At 35.3% G+C, this 21,988-nt stretch overlaps 1 protein-coding gene across 1 annotated transcript in view; it reads left to right on the forward strand.

Annotated features, from left to right (window-relative positions):
- The first annotated feature begins 5,400 nt into the window (after window positions 1-5,400).
- Window positions 5,401-21,988, forward strand: part of LOC149230226 (transcription factor bHLH118-like) — a 117,358-nt gene continuing 100,770 nt past the window's right edge. The window contains exons 1-3 of the mRNA XM_089376015.1: window positions 5,401-6,057; window positions 6,431-6,814; window positions 6,899-7,033. Coding sequence (XP_089232141.1) covers window positions 5,647-6,057; window positions 6,431-6,814; window positions 6,899-7,030 — 927 coding nt within the window. The 5' untranslated portion in view covers window positions 5,401-5,646 and the 3' untranslated portion in view covers window positions 7,031-7,033. The remainder of the gene's footprint in view (window positions 6,058-6,430; window positions 6,815-6,898; window positions 7,034-21,988) is intronic.

Here is a 21,988-nt window from a genome sequence, read left to right on the forward strand (position 1 = left end):
AGGCATGATTTTTGCATCTTTTGGTTTCTTCATCACTCCATTAAATGTATGAGGTTTTAATTTCTTGAACTCATCTGGAAAGTATTGCTTCTCAGTCCTCCTATAATGATGATGGTGGTGATGACCATGATGTCTCTCTAAATGATAACTAGAATACAACCCATAAGCACTACCTCTTAGGTCAGGTGTATCCAACCACCTGTTGCCTCTGACTGTGTCATCCTTGTCCAACTTCTATCACACCTACTAACATATGCCCCAATAGTCCTTTCTTCATGTCCATGACTGATTCTTGGTTGTCCCAATATCTGCAAATTTGATAAGCTATGAAGGATCACTGAATTAACCTTTGTTTGGTTTTTATAAGCTATGGAAATCCTTTCCTGTGACTCAATTAGCCCGTTATCTGTTTGTCTTGCAACTTCTGATCTTTGCCTTCAGAGTTCTCAACATGTCTGCTAAATCATGAGAACAATCATCTCCTTGCTGCTCAGTTAGTCAATCAACATCTCACATCATGCATGATAACACAAACTATAACACTGACTATATACATGACAACCATAGCTACTACACTTCATGTGTAGGACTGTCATGCATGCATAATATTCACATATATCCCATCGAGTGCGAGTGTTTGAACCTAGAAGCTCTGATACCACCCTGTAATGTTCCCTCCCACATTTACCCAAATTCACAAGCTCACCACTATAAATATGAGATGAGTGTTACCATGACATGACCTAACCTTCATGTTATAGTTATGTAAGTGGGACAGACACATTGATAACTTACAAACATCTCCCAGGAACACTAGATCACGAAGGAGTGAATCCATAACCCCTGATGACTAGATCGTGAGTTGGAACAACATTTTCACAATATTAACCCCCAATTACATGCAAAACACAACACATATGTGTTTATGAGCCTCCAACCACACTCATAAGCGAGTCTCCATGTGGTATGACCTAAAAAATCTAGTTTTTTGCTCTAAGCCAATTTTACAAACTAGCCTCCAGAGCACTATCCAGAACTCCCTGTAACCTTCGAGAATCATAACTAACATGACAACAATACCAAAAATTCAAACTTGAAGCAGGAACTTTCCCTAGACTTCCTAGTACACATCAGACATTTCTTCAAACATATGGTAAAAGTGTGAGATACAAGTCATGAATGCATATATGATCATAAACTTTTGAATTTCATCTAAGAATCATCAAGAAGGCTCCAAGCCCTCTCTAGCTAGTTGCAATAACACTTGTTAGCCCATGGATTCATCAACCATTCAATAAATTATCAAAACATGTCAACAGCCATAGATATAGCACAACATGGAAAATTTTAGGGGCTAATATTCTCAAGTGGGCTAGTTTTCCAATATTTTTCCAAAAAAAAATATTCGTCAATTTCCATTTTTTATAAAAAATTATTCACCTAAAATTTACAATATAAGATTATTTTACCTTTAAAATCTCCAACATTATATAGAAAGTATGTATAGAATCATTATAAATTTGAATAATTTTATAAATGTATCAATAAACATTTTATAGTTTTCATATTAGGGACTAACAAGATTCGTTAATGTTTCTAAACTTCAAGATAATTTTCCATCCTTAAAATTTTCCCTAGAGTACATCACATAACCAACATATAAACAATATATTAACATAATGTAAACCATGGAAAATCAACCATAAAATGACCAAAATAATCACCACAAATGCTCATTCATCATATTAGGAAAATATGTCATATTAACATATGAAAATGCCAACCAAGTCAGGGACTTCCACGTACCACTCGACCATAAATTGGGTTAAACCAAATTTATCTTTCATCCAATCACCCTCATGCCATATTTCAAGAATGAATGTGGGATATCATGGGTTAAACCAAAACAAAACCATACCCGGACTTCTAAAGGCCAAACCTCCTTAACCCTGAACCACAGTGATCTCACCTATACGGTCCATAAATCACTAACATTAAGATCAGTATTTACCCAAGATATTAAGGGCTCTAGGAACTATTAACTCGACCCACAACTTTCAAGGGCTCTAGAGAGTTTTTCTAGTCGTGGCTCTAGGAACCAGTAACTCAGCCCACCATGGGCTCTAGATCGTTTGTCCCATCCTACGACTCTAGGAACCAGTATCTCAACCCAAACTATTCCAAGGATTCCAAAGTGTTTGTCCCAACACATATCCATAGGGAACCTAAGCACCAATGAGGAAAATAAGTGGGAAACCCACAACACCTTGGCTATCCTGGAAATGGAAAGGCAAGGCTAAAACCACTATCAATCGAGGCAAATATCTATGCCACCGACAACACATAACCAAGGAACCACATGCATATACCATGCATCCAAAAATCAAGAAGGAAATCACACTTGCAACCCATTACCTACAAGGTAGGCCTGTTGTAGCTATTGATCCAATTGTCTCCTTGTGCTCCCTTACTTTCATTTTCTTTCTTTCTCTAATCCAAGTGAATACTATAATTATCTAGGCATGCTCCAAGAATGCTCTAAGTGTGCAAGATTATGAGAGAATGAGAGAATGAAATGAGAGAGATGAAAACTGAAGTAAGAAAAGTTTTAATGACCAAAAGCTGAGCAAAAGCTATGAACTAATTCTCTAATGCCTTTTTATCATTAAGGTCTCTTTTTTTCTTCATCTTCCTTCATTTTCCTCTAATTTCCCTTGCATTTAAATTTGTACCTCTTCACCTTCTTTTTCTCCTATTTTCCTTTATTTTTATAATTAAAGTGTCAGTTATTTCCTCTTTACCTTTGCAAATTCCTTTGTCAATTTCCATAGCCATTATTAATCCACAAGTAATGTCCACTATAATGTTTTGCCCAACATCATTCAGCTTGAAATACGTGTCCCATTATCTTGGTTTTATTTTATTTACATGGAAAATCAACTAGAAGTTGTTACATATTCATTGTGGACTTCAAGAGATATTAACCTTTGTTGTCTTCCAAATTAGTATCTTTTGCTACTATTTTTAATACATGTAGTTTTGTTATGAAAGTCTTATTTTAATAATTTAGCTTGTTATAATGGTTGGTATATAGGTAAGGAAATTTACCAAAAACATTCTTTTTCCTCAATAATGTGGGGTAAAGCTAAAATATATGTTTGTTTTTCATTGTTTATTAATTACAGTGATCATATATGTGTGAAAAAAGGCTTTTCTTCTTAATAACATGTGATTTATTAATTACAATGATCACAAAGTTGGGAGAAAATTGTTTTTAAATGTAGTGCACTCTTGATTTGCTTATCTTTTAAGAATTGATTTTGTTACCTCTTAATCTTTTAAAGACAGGATGACATTAATAAAGTACACTTATATGAATTTAGTAACATTTTGTGTAGGAATTATTTGTATTTTATGCTTAGTGATATAAACAAGTTATTTTTTGGAAAATTTTAAGTTTGAGTATTTTACCATCTATTGTTATGTGGTGTCAAATTTTCGAGATAGAAGCTTTTGAAAGTGATATATTAAAAACTTAAGAAAAAAACTAATATTTAATGGAATTAATAATTTCTTATCTCTATATGATTTTTTTCAAATATCATAGCTTATATTCAATGCATAAATTAAAAGCATAATAACACTTTATTAAGAATCAATATTGCATGTTATTGAAACACTAGAAAATCATGATAAATGATTTATAGAATTTTTTTTTGAATTCGTATATATTAAGGAAACTATATATATGTATTAAAATAATTTGAGTAATTTTAATGTGGTATTTTTCAGCATATCAATCTATGTTGAGAGATATTCAAATTAGAGATAATTAAGAATTTTAAATTTTAAATTATAAACATTATGGTCCAGATTATAATAAATAAAAAACTATATAAAGCAATAATAAACATATAAATTTTTATTGAAATTTTGTTAATAATTTTTTTTAACATTTTGATTTTATACTAATTCATTTCTAAATATATCATGCATAGATATTAGTTATTAGCTAATTTCTACTCTACATAAGAAGATTTTCACTTAGCATTTAATTAATGTATGCTAAATAATTATTCATTCATAGTTTCTGTGACTTGATATTGATATTTAGATGATGTCACCTAGCCTATCCAACTGTTAAAGAAAATAAAATATCATTTAAAAACGTCCTCAACATCTTCTTCATAATAAATATAGAATTATGTTCTAATCAACATTTTTTCTTTAATTTTATTTGCTATACTTTTATATTTTAATATATATTTAAATTTTAATGTCAAAATAAAGAATATTTTGTAAAAATTTCTAATTAATAATTTAAATAATTATCATTAAATTTTGATTAAATTATTATTAATTATATTAAAAAGAATTTGTTTAAAATAATAATTATATATATATATATATATATATATATATGAAAACACAATATCTAAACAATTTTACGTTTCAAAATTTAATAATTTAAATAATTTTCATTAAATTTTAATTAAATTATCATTAATTATACTTAAAAAAATGTTAATATAATAAATTTGATAGCTTTAATTCATCATGTATCACAAAACCTTCAATTTAGCTTTAGATTTTTCTCTATTTTATCCTGTCTAATCTTTATATATTTAAATAATAATTATAGTGTTGAATTGTTTACCTAAATTATTTTTTAATAATTATAATGGGAATGATTTACACCATACATGTCCCTTATTTATCCTTGATATAAGGAACAACTTTAAGAAAATGTAAAAGGTTAACCGCGACTGTTTTCCAGGAAGCCTGGGATTTTTTTTCCTTGCAGATGGCTGTTTTACCAATGATTGTAAGTTATAACAACTGAGCTACGCTATATTATTACCAGAATACTAATATTTTGGTATATGTCACAATATATTTATTAAGTTTATAGGTCTATTTTACCGTTTAATATGATGTTTAAGGTTGTACATTTTGTTATTAAATTTAAATTTTTATTTATTTTAATTAAAATAAAAAAATTTGAAAATAAAAATAAGAATTAAATAATTATACAAAACAATTAAATAATATCAACTTATAAGGTTTACTAATAGAAAAATTAAATCTTTCTAAACTCATAATAGATAGATGGATATTTAAAATAGAGTATTATATCTTTATATTTTCTGTATTCAAGCTTCTGTGATCCATAATGAATTAAACAAATTTTTTAAATAAAAATCACATGAGAAATTTTTTTGACAAAAACTGTTGGAACCAACAAATATGGTTGATTATTTTTTTAAACCATTCTAACTTTAAACTTTAAAATTAAAGTGTACACTAGTTGTATTTTATTAATCCGCTTAAGATACAGTATCGCCAATTATTGTTATTTGTGGGGTCGTCTACAGCTTAGAAAAAGTTGCTTGGTTTGAAGATTTGGTATCCGATATCTGACAAGAATTTCGGCGAACTGCAAGTCTGGTAGGGGGTTCCCGAGTTGTTTATGAGGATTCGAGATCTTGTTCCTACGTTCGTAAGATCGAAGCAATCAAACCCTAATCTTGTTACAGAAGATAACAGACCCACTCTGTCTCTAAATCGTTGACAAAGATTTCTTAGCTTTACAACAACTCCCACGCTTTGTAAATTGCAACATCCATCTGAGTTCTAACCATAAATATGAGTATTCCTTCAGGGTTCCAGCCAATATACCACTCCTGTAACGATGGCATAAACATGTTGTTCGATGTTACAGAGGGTGTATCTCGTTCTAGTCTGCTACAATCGACCGAACCGCTTGCAGATCCCCCATCTTATAATAACCTCCATGCCCAAAGTTCCAATTTCATCAACAGCTGCATATTTGAAACCCCAGTCAACTATCATGACCATTCGGATATTAATCCTTCTCTAATGAGGGCATTCTGCAATTCCGATCCCGCAATTCATGGTCCTTCTCGGGATACATTATCACACACCGCTCAGACAGATAAAAGGTGGAACCACAGTTTGATTGAAAAACAGAGGCGGAAGGAGATGAAAACGCTCTATTCGAGGCTGAGAGCGTTACTTCCAGAAGAAAATCTTAGGGTACGTTTTCTTCAATTTGTATTTAGGGTTTTCTGTCAACTTTCAAAGTATTTATTAGGGTTTTTGTCTCCTTTTTCATCGTTTTCTTCACTTTGTATTTAGGTTTTCTGCTTTAGAGGCATCAGCTTTCAAAGTATTTATTAGGGTTCTTTTCTCCTCTTTCATCTTCTTTGCTTCAGTTTTATGAGTGTCAACATCACAAGAAAATCTTAGGGTACGTTTTTTTTCACTTTGTATTTAGGTTTTTCTGCTTTAGAGGCATCAAATTTCGAAGTACCTATTAGGGTTTTTGTTTTTGTTTTTTTTTTCCTCTCTTTTTCAATCTTATTTGCTTCAGTTTTATGAGTCGGCAACTTCGCATCTTGTTGTGCAGGGGAAACGTGCAGAGTCAGACCAATTGCTTGGAGCTGTTAATTATATTCGTCATCTAAAGCAAAAAATCGAAGATCTCTCAAGAAAAAGAGACCGAATGAAGGTCTCTTTAAATAGAAAAGAAGAAGCTCCCTTCGCGGGCATTCAATCCTCATCTAACCAGAAATTTCGCAGTAGACAGCCGCGGTTTCAAGGATCGGACGGGAAAGTCCCTTCTATGAAAATAGATTCATCCCACTCCAGTGTTAAGGTCGCCGTTAACGTGTTCCATGATCAGATTGTCTACCCCGATCTTCTAAGGACGTTGGAAGAATGTGGGGTTGAAGTTTTGAACGCTACGTCTTCTTCCATAGATAACGCAGTGTTTCATACCATACATAACAAGGTATTTTTCCATTCTCACTGGAACACTATGATTCCCTTTCTGCTTTACCCGAATCTAAACATTGATATTTCTACGCTGCTGCAGGTGTCTGATATTGACTGCTTTAACGTGGACGACCTCTCTGAGAAGCTTTGGCATTTGGTATCGGACAACCAGGCCAACCTCGGATCTCTTGAAGCTCGAGACAAATGTTTATTGCGCACAAATGGGGACTGAAAGGTTTGACCAGCTTATACCAACAATAAACTCAACTGTTTATCTGTTATAAATACATCATTTTCTTCCATGGAAGTTAGATATTCATGATTTTAGTGAGTGCTCTATCGATGATTGCATTGATTTTTATGAATAGAATTGCATAAAGTAGCTCACCTAAGAAATTGAACTGCCTTCAGTATTGAGTGTAGCAGGTATAGCATTGTAAATTTGTGTTATTTTCATTAAATATTTCTATAATTAATATTATAGAAGAGATAATTTATGTAGGTACTAGTTTTTATCAATTTAGTAATTAATATTATAGAATAAATGATATAGGTAGGTACAACCAGTTTTTATTAATTCAAATTTCAAAGGAAAATGTGAAAATTAGGATATTTGATATTTTATTAATAAAGAAGTACAGAATTTATTTTTCAATTTATCCTTGAACTAAATAAATAACTTACAATTAATATTTATTTATATATATATATATATTTGTATATAATACTACCTAAGCACCCACGGGGAATTGGAACCGGTGACTTATCCCAAGGAGTGCTTTAAAAGTACACCCATTCACCATCACCGGGACCTATCCCAAGGAGTGCCTTAAAAGTACACCCATTCACCGTCAATCCAAAGCCCTGTCACCAATATTTAAATTATATTAATATCAACAAGCAATCACTAGTTGAACTATCCATGTACTTCTTTAACATATTAATTAATAATAATAGTAATATAATTTTATATTATATTTTATTTATGTAATAAGGATTTTTTTGTCTATAAAGATAAAAATATTTTATATTTTATATCTTTCTAAATTTGATTCTAGGATTTTATAAGAGGAAAGACATTTTCTTAATCATAGTGTTTCTAATTAATTATAATATAAATATTTTGAAAAATAATATTACAAATATTCATATATAAACATTATTATTATAAAATTATAAAAAAAAATCTTATACATAAATTTATATTTATTTTATTTTCATGCATATATTTGAAGCGAAAATACATTTTGTATATACACACTAGAAACATGTGCAGAAACATGTGCATTCATCAACGTTATGTCAAGATCCTTACATGCTAAAAATTGTCATTACATATGCTTAAAGCATTTAGAATAAAAATTTCCAAAAGCCATGAAAAGAAAACAAAAAGATAGAAAACCTACAAGAAGTGAAAGTACAAATACAAGGGGAAGATCAAGTAGAATAGAGATCACTTGTCTTCGGCTCCTCTTTATTTTTTTGGACCCATTGCAAATGCCCAGCTTTGAGATCCACTAGAACCAAAGCTAAGCCACCCATAAATGCCTTTGGTGCTTTGTCTCAACTTGAGCTCTGTAAAATGTGGACACATTTAGTGCCTTTCATGCCATCTTCTTTTTATGTCATGTTTATCTAGTGATTTGACAAAACCTGTGTGGAATCCTTCTAATGAAAGGTAATAGTCCCTATCTATCCCTGTATGCCCCAATCCATTTTTTCATTTGATTGAACCTGCTGAGTATCTTTTTTTCCTTCCTCTTAATCATTTGAAGGTGGTGACTTAGAAAAATTCTATCCTTTTGGCCTATTTGACTATCCTTTTTTTCTTTTTGGAGTCTTCTTAGCCATTGGACATGTGTTTTGTAGATGAACCATTTCACAACATACTAGGCTATAGAATATCGTATTCTCATAATCTAGAACTTGGTTCCATTGAAAATATTTATGTTTCAAAGTTATGTGATATGGTAAACCCTTTTGGAGGTTTATTTCCACACAAAATATGGCGAAGGAAGGTGAAGAGGTCATTCTCTATTCTTTCGAGATCCATTTTTTAAAAATTTACCAAGTGTGTTTCCAGAGTCTTCAAGAAATTTATGATGTGAGAAAGGAAGAGGAATGTTTGGAAGCCTTACCCATACTGGCATGGTTGTTACCACCATAGTTGTGGCATCAAAACCCGAGAACAATGAGGTGATAAATAAAATAGCTCTACCTCAAAACCATGGTCCTTCATTTTGCACAAAATTAAAATCCTTCTGAGTTTCAAATTAAATTTTGAATAATATTTTAGAACAAAGATAAATGTCACAATTAGGTGTCCAAGTAGTGAAAAACTAATGAAATAATGCTTCTTTTTTAGGCCAATAGCCATTAAATCTGTAGATAATTTCCTTAGACTTAAGAGAAAATAAAAAGGAAGATACCTCAAAGACATTGAACTCCATTAGGGAGCTTGTTCCATTTTGTCCACTATATAAGGATCTAGAATCTTTTTAATCAGATCTGTTAGGGATGAGGGATTTCCTTTTACTGCTTTCTTAAATGACAATGGATTCTCATTTGTTGTTCTGGTACTAAGAGCACCCCCACATAACCTTAAGTTTGGAATCATGGATTTGTAATTGTGTAGTCTTTAAATTGAATAGAGTTTTGTATTATCTTCCCACTAAGTTGCAGAAATTGTGATACTATTGATATTCTCGATTTTGTATCAATCGACTATTTTAGAGAAGAAATCAAATTTGTGTTACTCATTTAGAAAGACGAAGATTTTCCAGTGAATATTTTAATAAAAATTTGAAACGTATCATAATGTCCCAACTTTGCCTGCAAAATTGGAGCAACACCACTAGAGGGAAGAATGAATAGACAGAAAAGAAATGGATTTAGAATACACCCCATTATCATAGGTTCTAAAAGAGCATGGCTTCTCCATTAAAAAATATAGCACAAATGAAAATATTCAAAGGCCGAGTAAGAGTATTATGTTTCACTTGAAGTGTTTTATTTTTTCACTCACGTTGGGAAGAAGGGTGCTCAATTAAAAATTATTATGCTTCTCCATTGGGCGTATTTATATCCAGGACCCAGTTTTGAGCAAGCCTATTGAAATAAATATTTCAATTGCTCGAAAATACCATTGGATATGAACCCCTTTGACCGTTTGTTTAAAAAAAATAATGACATATCCACAAAGAAATGTCAAAGTCCTCCATTTTCATCACAAATGGCTAAACAAAAATCATACTCCCCTCGCCTAGAGATTAAAAAGGCACCAAATATAATACCAAACATTCTGGTGGCACGCAGGTCATCATTGCAGCCCAACCAAAAACTAGGTGGACTCATCCATTAGAACATACACCTCCAACTCACTGTGTATGCATTGTCTAAATATAAAATCAGATCAAAGGGCACTAAGGAAGTATTAAACACCCCATCTCTTCTTATTGTCAAGTCATAAAGTGGGATAAGTAATTTAACATTTATTTTGTCAATTCGATAGGTAAAATTCGACGTAAAAAACAGTGTATGTAAAACTAATTCTTAGTGTTTTCCTATCAAAATCAATCACTAGACATATATAGGTAGATCTCATATTTTTTTTCAGATTATATTGATTTCCAAATTCTTAGTTTGAAATAATAGTTTCTTTTGTAAGATTAGGCCATTCATATTACATTCAAAATATTTGATATACACAAATAATACTATAATACTAGCTATTCGTTTTGTCACTTGGGAAATTAGACCAGTAAATTTTTAGATTGTGAGTACAAATGGTTAGATTCTAAATAATATTCACTATTTGAGAGTACGATAAACAAAAACTATTACTAACTTGGAATGTAACTCCTCTATTCATAAACATATTGATGATGATGATGATGATGATGAAGACTAATGTCAACTAAGAACAATATTGTCTATCAGACCTTAAGAAGGTAAGATATTAAATGAGATATGCTAAAAAATAAGTGAGAGAAGTGTCCCAAATCACCATAGTTATGTTGACTTAACAATTCAAGAAGGTTGTTACTATAAAAAATACTTCAAAATTTAGAAATGATGTGAGTAAAAGCTCAAAAATCCAAGAAAAAGTTATTTTCATTTTCAACCCCCTTAGTACTTCCTATGTGATAGGCCATTTCATCCCATGGCATTTCGAGGACCAGTTTTAGTTTGAAGCACATGAGAATGATTTCTTAGCTTTGTAGTGTTCATTTTCTTCTTGACACTAACAAAGAAAGATAGATAATTCTATTTTTCAAGTTTGAGATTGATCACCTCCTTATAATATCCTAGTTTCCTTTTCCCCTCTAGCTCTTTATGACCCACAACTTATCCTTAAATTTGGAAGTAATAATGTGTTTAATATTATCTGTATTCGGCAATATGATCTCCTCCTTAATCCCCCAATGGTTTATCCAACACTAGTCATCACTACTTGAGATAAATTAGGGGGTTTTGGCTAGAATTAGAAGAAATTTTAGGAAACCTCTTGGCTTACATGTTGAATTACTTCTTCTTATACATGAGACACATAGTCATAGCCATGCTTTGAATGGGCAAAAATATAGCTCCAATCAATAGGTCAAGATAGGGAGTATTTGCTTTAATCTTGAGGTTGTAGTTTATAAATTGTTTTTGGATCTACTCAATCTTCCTCCACGACTCCCTAGATATACTCCAACCCCAAAACACACATCCATTGGTCAGAAGAGTCTCAAAGAGGAGTTTTTCTTAATTCTAAATCCAAAGATCTACATACTTACATTTGTTTTTAAGACCATAGTATGTTTTCCATCCTCCATTTATTCTTTATTAATGCTATAATTCCAATTGAGTTGATGATGGATGTTGATTCCTAGATATTTTTCTAAAGGAGCTTTATCCAAGTAGATATCGTCATAAATGAAATTATCATAGGTGATCTATTTGGATTTAATTATCATGACTTTTATCTTATGAGTATTGACATTCATACCCATCTTGAAGTAGAATTATTGCAATATTCTTAGTTTCTTGTTGAGATCGTCTTGGATTCTTGCCAAAAGAAAAATATTGTTAGCGTAATGGAGAAGGGTTATGACCATAACAATAAGTGTGGGGCCATCACACACTACATCTTCCAAACACTCTTCTAACATATCAATGTATATGCCAAAAATATTAGGGGATAAGGGGCACCCTTGCTTGACTCTGATATTGCATTTGATTTCCTCCGACCAACCCTTGGTGTTCCTAATCTTGGAAATAAAATTATTGTATAGCCTAATCACAACAACCCTCAATTCAAGAGGAACCATTATCTCTTCTAGCCTCTTCGATACCTTTTCCTTAGGAATGGTGTCAAAAGTTTCTTTAAATTCAACAAAATAACAAAATATATGAATTTTATTATTATGGAATTCCTTTGCAATGATCCCATGTGTAACAATATGGTCAATATTTGACTGATTTCTCGTAAACCCATGTTTCCTTTTAGCACATTTACCATGGATTTCACACCAAAGGATAGTATTCTTTTCCAAAATAATTCCATATATCTTGGATAAAATGTAGCTAATCATAATAGTCATATAATTAGAGTGAATGTTTTTATCCCCACTTTTAAATATATGCATAATAAGGCTTTGTGTCCAAGGCTAAGGGAAGCCTTGATTTACTACAAAATTGAAGAGTTCGTGTATGTGAGTGATGATGAAAAACCCTCCCATTTTAAAAATTTGAACTTGGAAACCTTAAATATCCCTAGATTTCTCTTTAATGAGATGCTTAACATCCAAAGTCAACATCTTCCAAAGACAATATATCCTCCTCTATAGGAGTGTTCAAAATGGTTCCCATGGAATCATGGGATCCATAAAGGTTTTTGAAGGTATATATCTTGGTTCTTTAAGGGAATCAAAGCACTTTATTTTTTTTTTACGAATTATAATTCTTCGCCAAAACTTTATGTGATAAACTTTAGAAAGGTGTATTAGATGATCTTGGTTCCTATTTATATAGTACCTTTTCTTCCTTTTAATAAGATCTTTTTACATATTTATTTGATCAAGTTTTGTGATTTCATTGGGAGCCTCCTGTTGTAGCAGCTGCAACACCCTCCAAAATTTTTGCATGTACTCAAATTTCAGAGTCTAATGTGGATATTGTAATGAATCATTCCTGAGTCACTTATTTGGTAATAATATGATCTCAAGCTCCCCTCCTTGATCTTAAGAGTCGTTCACGCTTATATTATACAATATTTGTCATCTTTGGGCATGGGATTATCGTTTGTCATGCAAAGGGAAGTGTGTTGTTCTTCAAAGGGGAATCTTTGTGAAATGAGTTGTTCTCATCACATAGACATCTCTCGCACTCATTCTACACACTATTGTCACAAATATTGTTACATCAAGTGAAGTATGTTTTTACACATTCTAGATGGTATATGTTGCATCACAAACTGTTCAAGTGTGTGATCATAGTTGAGTTCTATCACTTTTCACATCAGTTCCATGGATCCCATACTTAGCCAAATTCTAGAGTTTCCCTAGCATCTTAGCCTCATCTAGCTTTCCCGAACTGCACACTTCACATCTGCAACCCTCAAGATTTTCCCCTTGCCTGTTGGAACTACACAGTGGTTTCCTCCAGTGTCCTTCCCTCAGTAGAAAGCCACTGTCTTCAGAAACTGCGCAATGTTGTCCCCCAACTTCCCAGTTTGCCTTGCATCCAGAAACTGTGGAGAAAATGTGGAGAGGTGTCCTCCCAAGACCTCATCCCGCAACAGTGTCTTACATCCCAAAACTGCTCAGTGTTATTCCTCACTGTCTAGTCTGCCTTCCATCCTGAAACTGCGCAGAGGTATCCTCCCAGGGTCTCATCCCAGCATCAGTGATTGCCCGATGAAACTATGAACATGTGTCTCTCAGTGAGCACAAAGAAAGATGACATGTTAGATGACTCTCAAGGAGCTGAGGAGAAAGATAAGAAGACCAAGGAACTCAAGTTATGATAGAAGATTGGGACCGCATGAAGACTTCGTCAGATGCATAACCCTTTAGAGGGTAGGTAAGAAAACAAAGCACATCTTATTAAACACGTCTCTTAGTGTAGCTTGAAGGACTACTTATCATGGTCATATCATTATGTCTTCAATGACATGCATAGTTGCAAGAACTGAAAGTAATTCCCTGTATTTCCTATATGTGTCTTTCTTCCTTTCTTGCTTGCTTAACCTAATGTCGTCTTTTGACATGTTGATTTCTTGTCCTTGATTGTGATCTTGTTTTCTTGATTTTTAAGGTTTGTATTTCTGTGTTTGGGTTGTCCTAGCTATGTGAACACTAGTCGTACTCACACAAAAAGTTGTAAGCACTATCGTGCAAGTGTCATCATGGTTATCCAAAGGTCCATAGTGTCGCACTTCTCACCATCACCTCTAGACAATCCCACAGAGGGTCATGCTTTGCTATGTTGTCTCGGTGGTCAACAACATCATGTTTTCGAAGTATGCTAAGTGTGTGATTGCAATGTTGAGACTTCATGAGTTCACTGACCTTTCACACTTAGCCAATTTCTTGAAAATATCTCGATGGATCAACTCCAGTTCACCGGACCCTGCTTGAGCTGCACTGCACAACCTTAACCCTCATTGGTGTTGCTCTATCTCCTAGAACTATGCAGTGCTTGAGGTTTTCCACTAGGCCAATTGCACTGTGTAATCCCATGAATGAGAGGTTGTCTTCCTTCCTAGAACTGCAGAGAAACTACCTCACAACCTATCTGAACTACGCATTTCCAAAGCACAATCATCAAGCCTCCTTATTTCCTACTAGAACATCACATTTCATAGATACCTGGGCCTACACTTCTCTCAGAAACTACATAAATATGTCCTCCCAGTGACCTCCCTCATTTGGAACTCAGCTCTCTCTATACTGCGAGAAACTGCACAGTTGTTCTTTTGCTGCTCTGCCTTGTCTTCCCCTGGGAAACTACACAGAGCTACCTAATTGTTTCCCTTCTTCCTTTTCATGTCTTCCATATAGAAATTGCGTAGAGCTACTCAAGTGGTCCCCTGCTACCTTGTCCTCTCTTCCCTCTGTAAATTGTGCAAAACTGCCCAGCTGGTCCTCTATAGCCCTATCTTTTCTTCCCTCCAGAAATTGTGTAGAAGTGGCCCTTAGCGTCCCAACTTATAGCTTCCATTGATTTCCTTCACTATTCAATTATGCCTCCTAATGGTCACTGCACATTTTTTCCGATAGCGAAGACCGCTCCCTAGAGTTCCTCATCCCAGCCTGAGTTGTGATCTCTGTAGTCTCAGTGACTTGTCCTCCCTCCCTATCACTTGAACATGAAAAATAGTGCATCATGCTAGGCTAGGAGGTTTTAGATTTGATGTCATTCTATCATGAGTGAATTGCAGGAACGGGTACACTCATAGATCATGGTGAGATGATGAACAGGGTGAAGAAGGAGTGCACATGCTTGAAGACTTGCTTGCAGTTGGATGGATGTACAAAGAAAATCAAGTAGCAAGTGAAAGGAACACATGCATTGAACCATATTGTAAGGCCAACACCATTGAAGACCCCACAACATCAAGCCATGTGGAGGAGAAGACAAAGCACACCCAAGAGTACATACATCACTTAGCAGCACAACAACTTGACATGGACACCACGACCATCTAGTACATGTCAACAATGTCATGTCAAGTTGTGTCATGAGTTATCAAGGCCACATCACCACTATGGAATATATCTGTTGTAAATGAATGTAATGTAAAGTGAAAGTCCAATGGATGCACACAATAATTTGAAGAGTCATGTCAGTGGAAAATTCTTATGAAGTTGAACGATCATTAGAGTAGTCCAAGGGTCACAAGGGTCAAGCATCACCCTTGGTTATATATACTCCCTTGTTGTATGAGAAAACGTCATTTCAACTTGGCTCCTCCCACATAACATTAAGAGTATGTAGCTTGTTCTTTGAGGAGAGAGGAGTGGCTCCACTGTCCCACTACTAGGACTAATGATGTATGGTGTACATATGTGTCTTGCGAATTTCCCTTAATTCAGAAGCATGTTAGGGTTAACACGTTTTCAGGCATGTTTTGTAGATTTTTGTAAGAGTACTATTTAAACATTTGTAATCCACGTCTACTTAACTTGTACTAAGATATTTGAATTACTTTGGTTGTTTTAGTACTTACATTGTTGAAGATGTGTTGTATTGCTTATTGCCATTGTCTCATCCCTCTGGACTACTCCGTGGGATACTAGATAAACCATGTTTGTGTATTGGATATCACCATTGTCACATCCTTGTAGACACAAGTTGAGATCATCGCATATGGTTTGAGTCTCTGATCTAAAATGTATCATACACAAATCATACTCCTGGGGTGTTTCTCTAATTTTTCCCTTGATTAATTCCCCCCGATGAGCTTCTCGATCACTTGTCAAAGTTAAGGTTTGATGGTGAGGAAAAAATGTCCATAACCAAAGACATTTATGATTTTCTTCAATTTTGCGAACCTTACAAAATCGATAATGAAGAGTTTGCATGCATGCTTTTCTTCCTCACCCTTAAAGGTCATGCTAATTAGTGGTGTCATACCTTGCCACCTACTTCCATTTATTCCATTCACCCTTTCCTCAGGGAGCTCCATCAAGCCTTTGGTAAGTATAACTACAAATATGTTTGTGGAAGTATCAATCTCTTAAGAATGGATCCTAACGAATCAATTGAGAATTTATGAACGATTCCTTTACCTTTTCTATGAAATTCTGGAAGAAGATTTTAACTGGGATTTATTGAAACAAGAGTTTGAGTGCTTCGTTCTTGTCTCTTCATACGTTGAACCTGAACCTCCTGATGTTTCTGCTTCCCCAACTTTTGCGGATTATGAGGCACCTCAAGTTACAGAGGAGGAACCCACCACCCCATTTTTTCCTTGTCCTCCTCCTTTTCTGGTCCCGATGTGGGTGCCCCCTTGTGGTGATTATGAAGTTGAGAAATCTACGCAACATGTCCCCAACCCATCTTCTCATCTGTCACCTGCTTCTATGGAGGAAGTTATGGATTGGCTCAGAAAGCCTATAGGAAAGACTCACTCCTCCATTTTGCAAGAGGATGCTACCATTCATAACTCAAGTCTCGAATCTAATCTTCATATCTGTCATCCTCCATCATCTACAAGCCATGACTCCATGTACCATGACTTACTTGATCAATCTGCTCCACCATCCAGTTGTTCACATTCTCTTGATTCTCAAGTTGTTGTCTCAAATTGCGATCAGGCACAAGGTAGTGACATTACACAGGCAGAGGAGAAAGAAGGTGAGGACACTATCAATCTTCCCTCTCTGTTTCAAAATTATGAGCATCAAAACAGTGAGCTTCCATTCTTGAATGATTCTCAATCTTCTTATCTTGGTGGAACATCCTGTACATTTTTTTTTTATCAACCCCTAGTCTTGGGAAGTCGTCATTCCCATGCTTCCATATGCTCTGAAAAATGCCCAAGCACATCATGTGATCTTTCATTTTCTCATGAAGACTCTGACGCAGGTCTAGAATGTGCTCCGATCAAAGAAGACGTCCATATCGAAACATCCTCTTCACCTCACTCTTCCTTGTGTCCTACCATTCGTAATACATCCACATGCGGAAGAGATACTCCATGTTCTCTTGCTTCTTCATCTGATGAGCTATCTCCTCAATTGACACAAGGCAATGAGCTATCTGTGACAAAACATTCTAATCAAATAGGACCCTTCCCACCCCTCATCATATCTTATGTTGCATGAAGACAACTTGTCAAATGATCTTCCTCATGCGAGCTCACCAATTCATTTATCTTGGGATGTACCATTAAAAGAGCCTCTTCAATTGAGAAATATGATTGTTGTTGAAACTCATGACAGAGATGGATACCATTTGAAGAGAAGTGTTGAAATCAACAACAACAACCATCCTCAATCCTTGCATGATATGTTTCAAGCTTCAAAATATGATTATGCAATTCTAGAAAGTTTTGGGATGTACCAGGGAATCGAGGCACTTCAAATTCCATTGATGGTTATGTCAGGACTTCGTGACTCTAGTAGGCCCCTCAAACCAAATCAAATATTGTTTCTCATGCACAACTCATCTATCTACATGGTTTTAGTCGATGTGGATTCCTATGTAAAAAAAAGTGTGTATTCCGGGTGTGATCTTTAAAATTTTCGAAATTTCACTTATGGGTGAATCCGTGAATCTATTATAGCACATCTGGCTTCATGGAAATCTCTCATGTCAAACTTGATTTGGGAATGTTTATCTCTCATGAAATCATGGAATTGTGAAGTTGATCATCTCAAAGACTATCTTTACCCGCAATCATACTTATCGAATTTCACCTTTCCTAATCAGCTCCTCGATCTTCTTAAGAATCTTCTACTACAAAAATGTTTGCTCATCACACCAGAAATCTCCCTGGGTGATGATGAATGCACAAGCTATCACATGAATCAAGTTCCTCTCTATTCACCCCACCCCAACTGGTATCATGCATTCACAGTGCTAGCATCTCTTTTAAATTCTTCTGATGACTATGATGTCTGCGCAATTCTTCACCAATTACAGAAAGGTGGGCTATCATGTCTAGCTCACGGTGAACTTGGTTCCATTGTTCAGAGCATTTGTAATATTGTTCGAATGATTTTTTTTTTGTTCATTTCAAACTAGGAATCTAACGTCTTAACTAGCTCATCTCATCATTCCTGTTTCTTGGGTGACTGTCACTTGGCCTATCATTTTTCCATTAGCATGTCTGATGAAAATTGCTTCATGCACTCTAATATTCATTGTTTAGTATCTTCCTCCTTAGATTTATGTCAAGCAGGTGAGGCACTTTAGCCTGCGTTGATGGCAGGTCCTCATTGTCTTGGCATGACTATTGAGAATGATCATATTAATTTTTTCTTACGAGATTCCCATCGTGATCCTTATGTGAAATAAAAAATTCACCCTTTCATAAATCACGAGGTTGTCCAAACAACAATTATGTCATTGAATGGCTAGAAAAATATTACTTAGAAATCCATGTTGTAGGAAACAAGCTTCAATCCTTCCTCGCGCTTGCTGAGAAGCTCGATGCAGATGAGGATGCACCCATAAGAATATTTTGAGGTTTGCTAGAAATTGGTATCCATTAGAGAGGTAAGCATGTGTTTTGGGTGGTTTTGACATGTCTTTGTTCCCACAGGCAAGACCTTCCTTCCCATGTGAAATTGTTTCATGTTTTTATATTTTTTATTGCACACTACTTTTTATGTGTTTTAATTCTTCGTATCTTTGTGGATGTAGGTTGGGAGCGGCAATGGTGGCTTCACTGGAAATTTCATTTCACTTAACCCTAACTGTTTAGCTATTAGGATAGGAGTAGGATTAGTTGCATCTCAGTTTTCCCTTCCTTGCACTCATCTTTCACTCCTAGTCTATCAAGGTTTTCTTATTTTGGTTTTACATCCTATTTTCTTTGGCCATTTTTCATTCTTGTCTTCTAGTTTTGTTTACTTTTTGTGTACTCCTTTCCTCTCGTCTTATTTTTCCCTTCCATGTTGAGTTTTCCTTTTTTTTCACTATGCGAATAAGTATTGTACCTGGACCTACCTTCTAGCTTCTGAATCTGTATGTGGTTGATGTTCAAAGAGTCCTATGACACTCTAGCCCTTGGCCAGGCCCGTGTCCATCTTCCTTGTGTTTGGTTGTAATTTTTGGCTGATGAATTCTTGAGGGAAAATATGATCTAGCTATGAGGAGAGATTCGGTTCAACCATGAACCTATGTCCAGTCTGGAAAACCTCATGCATGAACTCAGTTTTCTGCTTTCGTGTGTTCAAGCTTATCCAACTAGTAGAAATGGAGAGGGGGGGAATCTAAACAAGAAAACTTGAATTAGAAGAATTTACATGCTTCTATGAAGGAACAACCTCTCATGCTCTGAATATGTTGGGATCCCTCTTCCACCCCAAAACTAAATAAGTGCTCATGCACATTTCTCTTTTAAAAATAACAAAGGAAAAAGAAGAGAAAGGCTTCCTGGATAGAGAGGTGAAGTAGGAAACTCCACCGGGGTACTGTCCAGGCTCGCTAGTAGTGGAGAAACGCTTGTGTTCCTACATGACTCTATTGGGGTATTCTTTAGACCTGATGGGAGAGGAGCAACACCAGAGATGAAAAGCTATACTCTAAAAATCTGTTGTGCCCTACAACAACCCCCCATTTCGTATCATCTCTATTCATAACAATCAATTATATGAAATGGGTCCCTTTTAAAAAATTAATTGGTATCAAGGAATTTGTTCGAAAAAGGTATGATAATCAAATGTCTTTGTGAATTAAAGCCTTTTTTTTCGAATAACAATGTTTCCAAAATAAAACAATCTTTGGTTATTGCGATAAAGCGATCGCAAGATCGCATATCGAAATACCAAAAGAGACGCATTTAAATGGCACTTTGGTCTTTGCCGATGCAATATCGCTATCGGCGATCGGCGGTATCCCATGCATACACAAAAGAGCACATATCTTGCATCCCGATGCGATATCGCTATCGGCCGTCGGCAGTATCCCATGCACTCTCATAAGGCACTCACGTCTTTCCCTGATGCGATGCGATATCGCTATCGGAAGTCGGCAAATCTCTTAATATGCATCTGGTAATGTGTTCACATGCTAGCCCGATGCGATATCGCTATCGGCGTTCGCTGGGACTACTTTCAAGCGATAATGTAACTCTTTCCCCGATGCGATGCGACATTGTTCATCGGTAATCGACATTTTCAAAAAGTGATTGCTTTAAGCCTTAAAGTTATATTTAAATCCGGTTGATAAAGCGCAGATTTCAAGATGCCGTTAAAGCAGGGATAAGGTAATGCATGCATATTTAATAACTTTGCCCCTTCGTTTAAATGAATACTTGCGTCTAAGGCATTATCATATCTGTTGCACGCGTTAGGAGGTCATTCAACCGAATAACAGTGTAATGGTCATTTAATGAGTAGCAGGCCCTAAAAACACCATTAATGCATATGCGATCTCATACCAGTGATTGGATCCGAAGCCACTTCTTGAAAATTAATATCGCCACACTTCAAGTGATATATATCTTTCACATTATGCTTTGTCTTCATTATTTCTCGTGTTACGATTTCTCTTGCATTTGTGTAGAGTTCGTTTGTGGAGAAAAGCCTGAATATGATGGGGAAGAAAAATAAGAGGAGTTCTGGTTCCACTACAACACCTGTTGCAGGTCAAGCTGCTACAATTTCGAAGAAAGGCCTAATCTCGGACACTACGTGCGCTGGTCTTGCTAGGACCACATGGCAGGGCACATATAATCTGTTGGAGGCCGAGCAACCACAAGTGACAGTGAGAACGGCTAGTGTAGATGTACTAAGGAAGTCTGATGCAACGCTCAAAGACTTGGCCGACTCCTTTTTACACAGAATAGCGGCCAGAGAGCAGGTGCTCCCTTACACAGATGTGGTGCGCTGGGCAATTGAAGAAATCCCCATCACTGATAGAACTTTTCATACAATGGATGGAAGGATTTTCGGGTCATTCAAGCCTGATGACCTGAGGCGAATGTATCATCTGCCTGAACCGGAGCTAGTCTATAACAGAGCCTTCGTGGAGAGATTCGCAAAAGAAAATGAATCACCATCTGAACCCCTCCGAGATTGGAGGCAGAACCCAGCCAAACACAAGCATGAAAGTTCGGGTAAGTACTCCAACGTTTCTTTGGCTTCTCCCTATTGCTATGCGGGGATTATGATGTGTAGATTGTGGGGATTACATGACTCCGTTAATATTGAGATTGACATGGTTCCCTTAATGGAAGCGGCTATCAATAGTATAATTATGGATTGGGCCACTATTCTTTCTGATAAGTTGGTCGTAGCTGTTCGTGAATTTAGACACAAAACTAAAGTCACCGAAAGGAAAATCCCGCCATTTTATTATACTGCTTACATTATGGATACCCTGTGTTTTAATTCTGAGTTTCCTGTCCTCGGTTGGAGATGGACCACCCAAGATCCAACACCCATTCATTTATACCATCAGAAATTGTGGAAGTCCTATTACAAGGATCATTTGTACCAAATTTGTAATGGTTTCATGGTGCCCATTT

The sequence above is a fragment of the Pinus tabuliformis genome, chromosome J, assembly GCF_031772625.1.
Source record: "Pinus tabuliformis cultivar Carrire ecotype Pingquan chromosome J, CPIR1, whole genome shotgun sequence".
In the NCBI taxonomy this organism is placed as follows: domain Eukaryota; kingdom Viridiplantae; phylum Streptophyta; class Pinopsida; order Pinales; family Pinaceae; genus Pinus; species Pinus tabuliformis.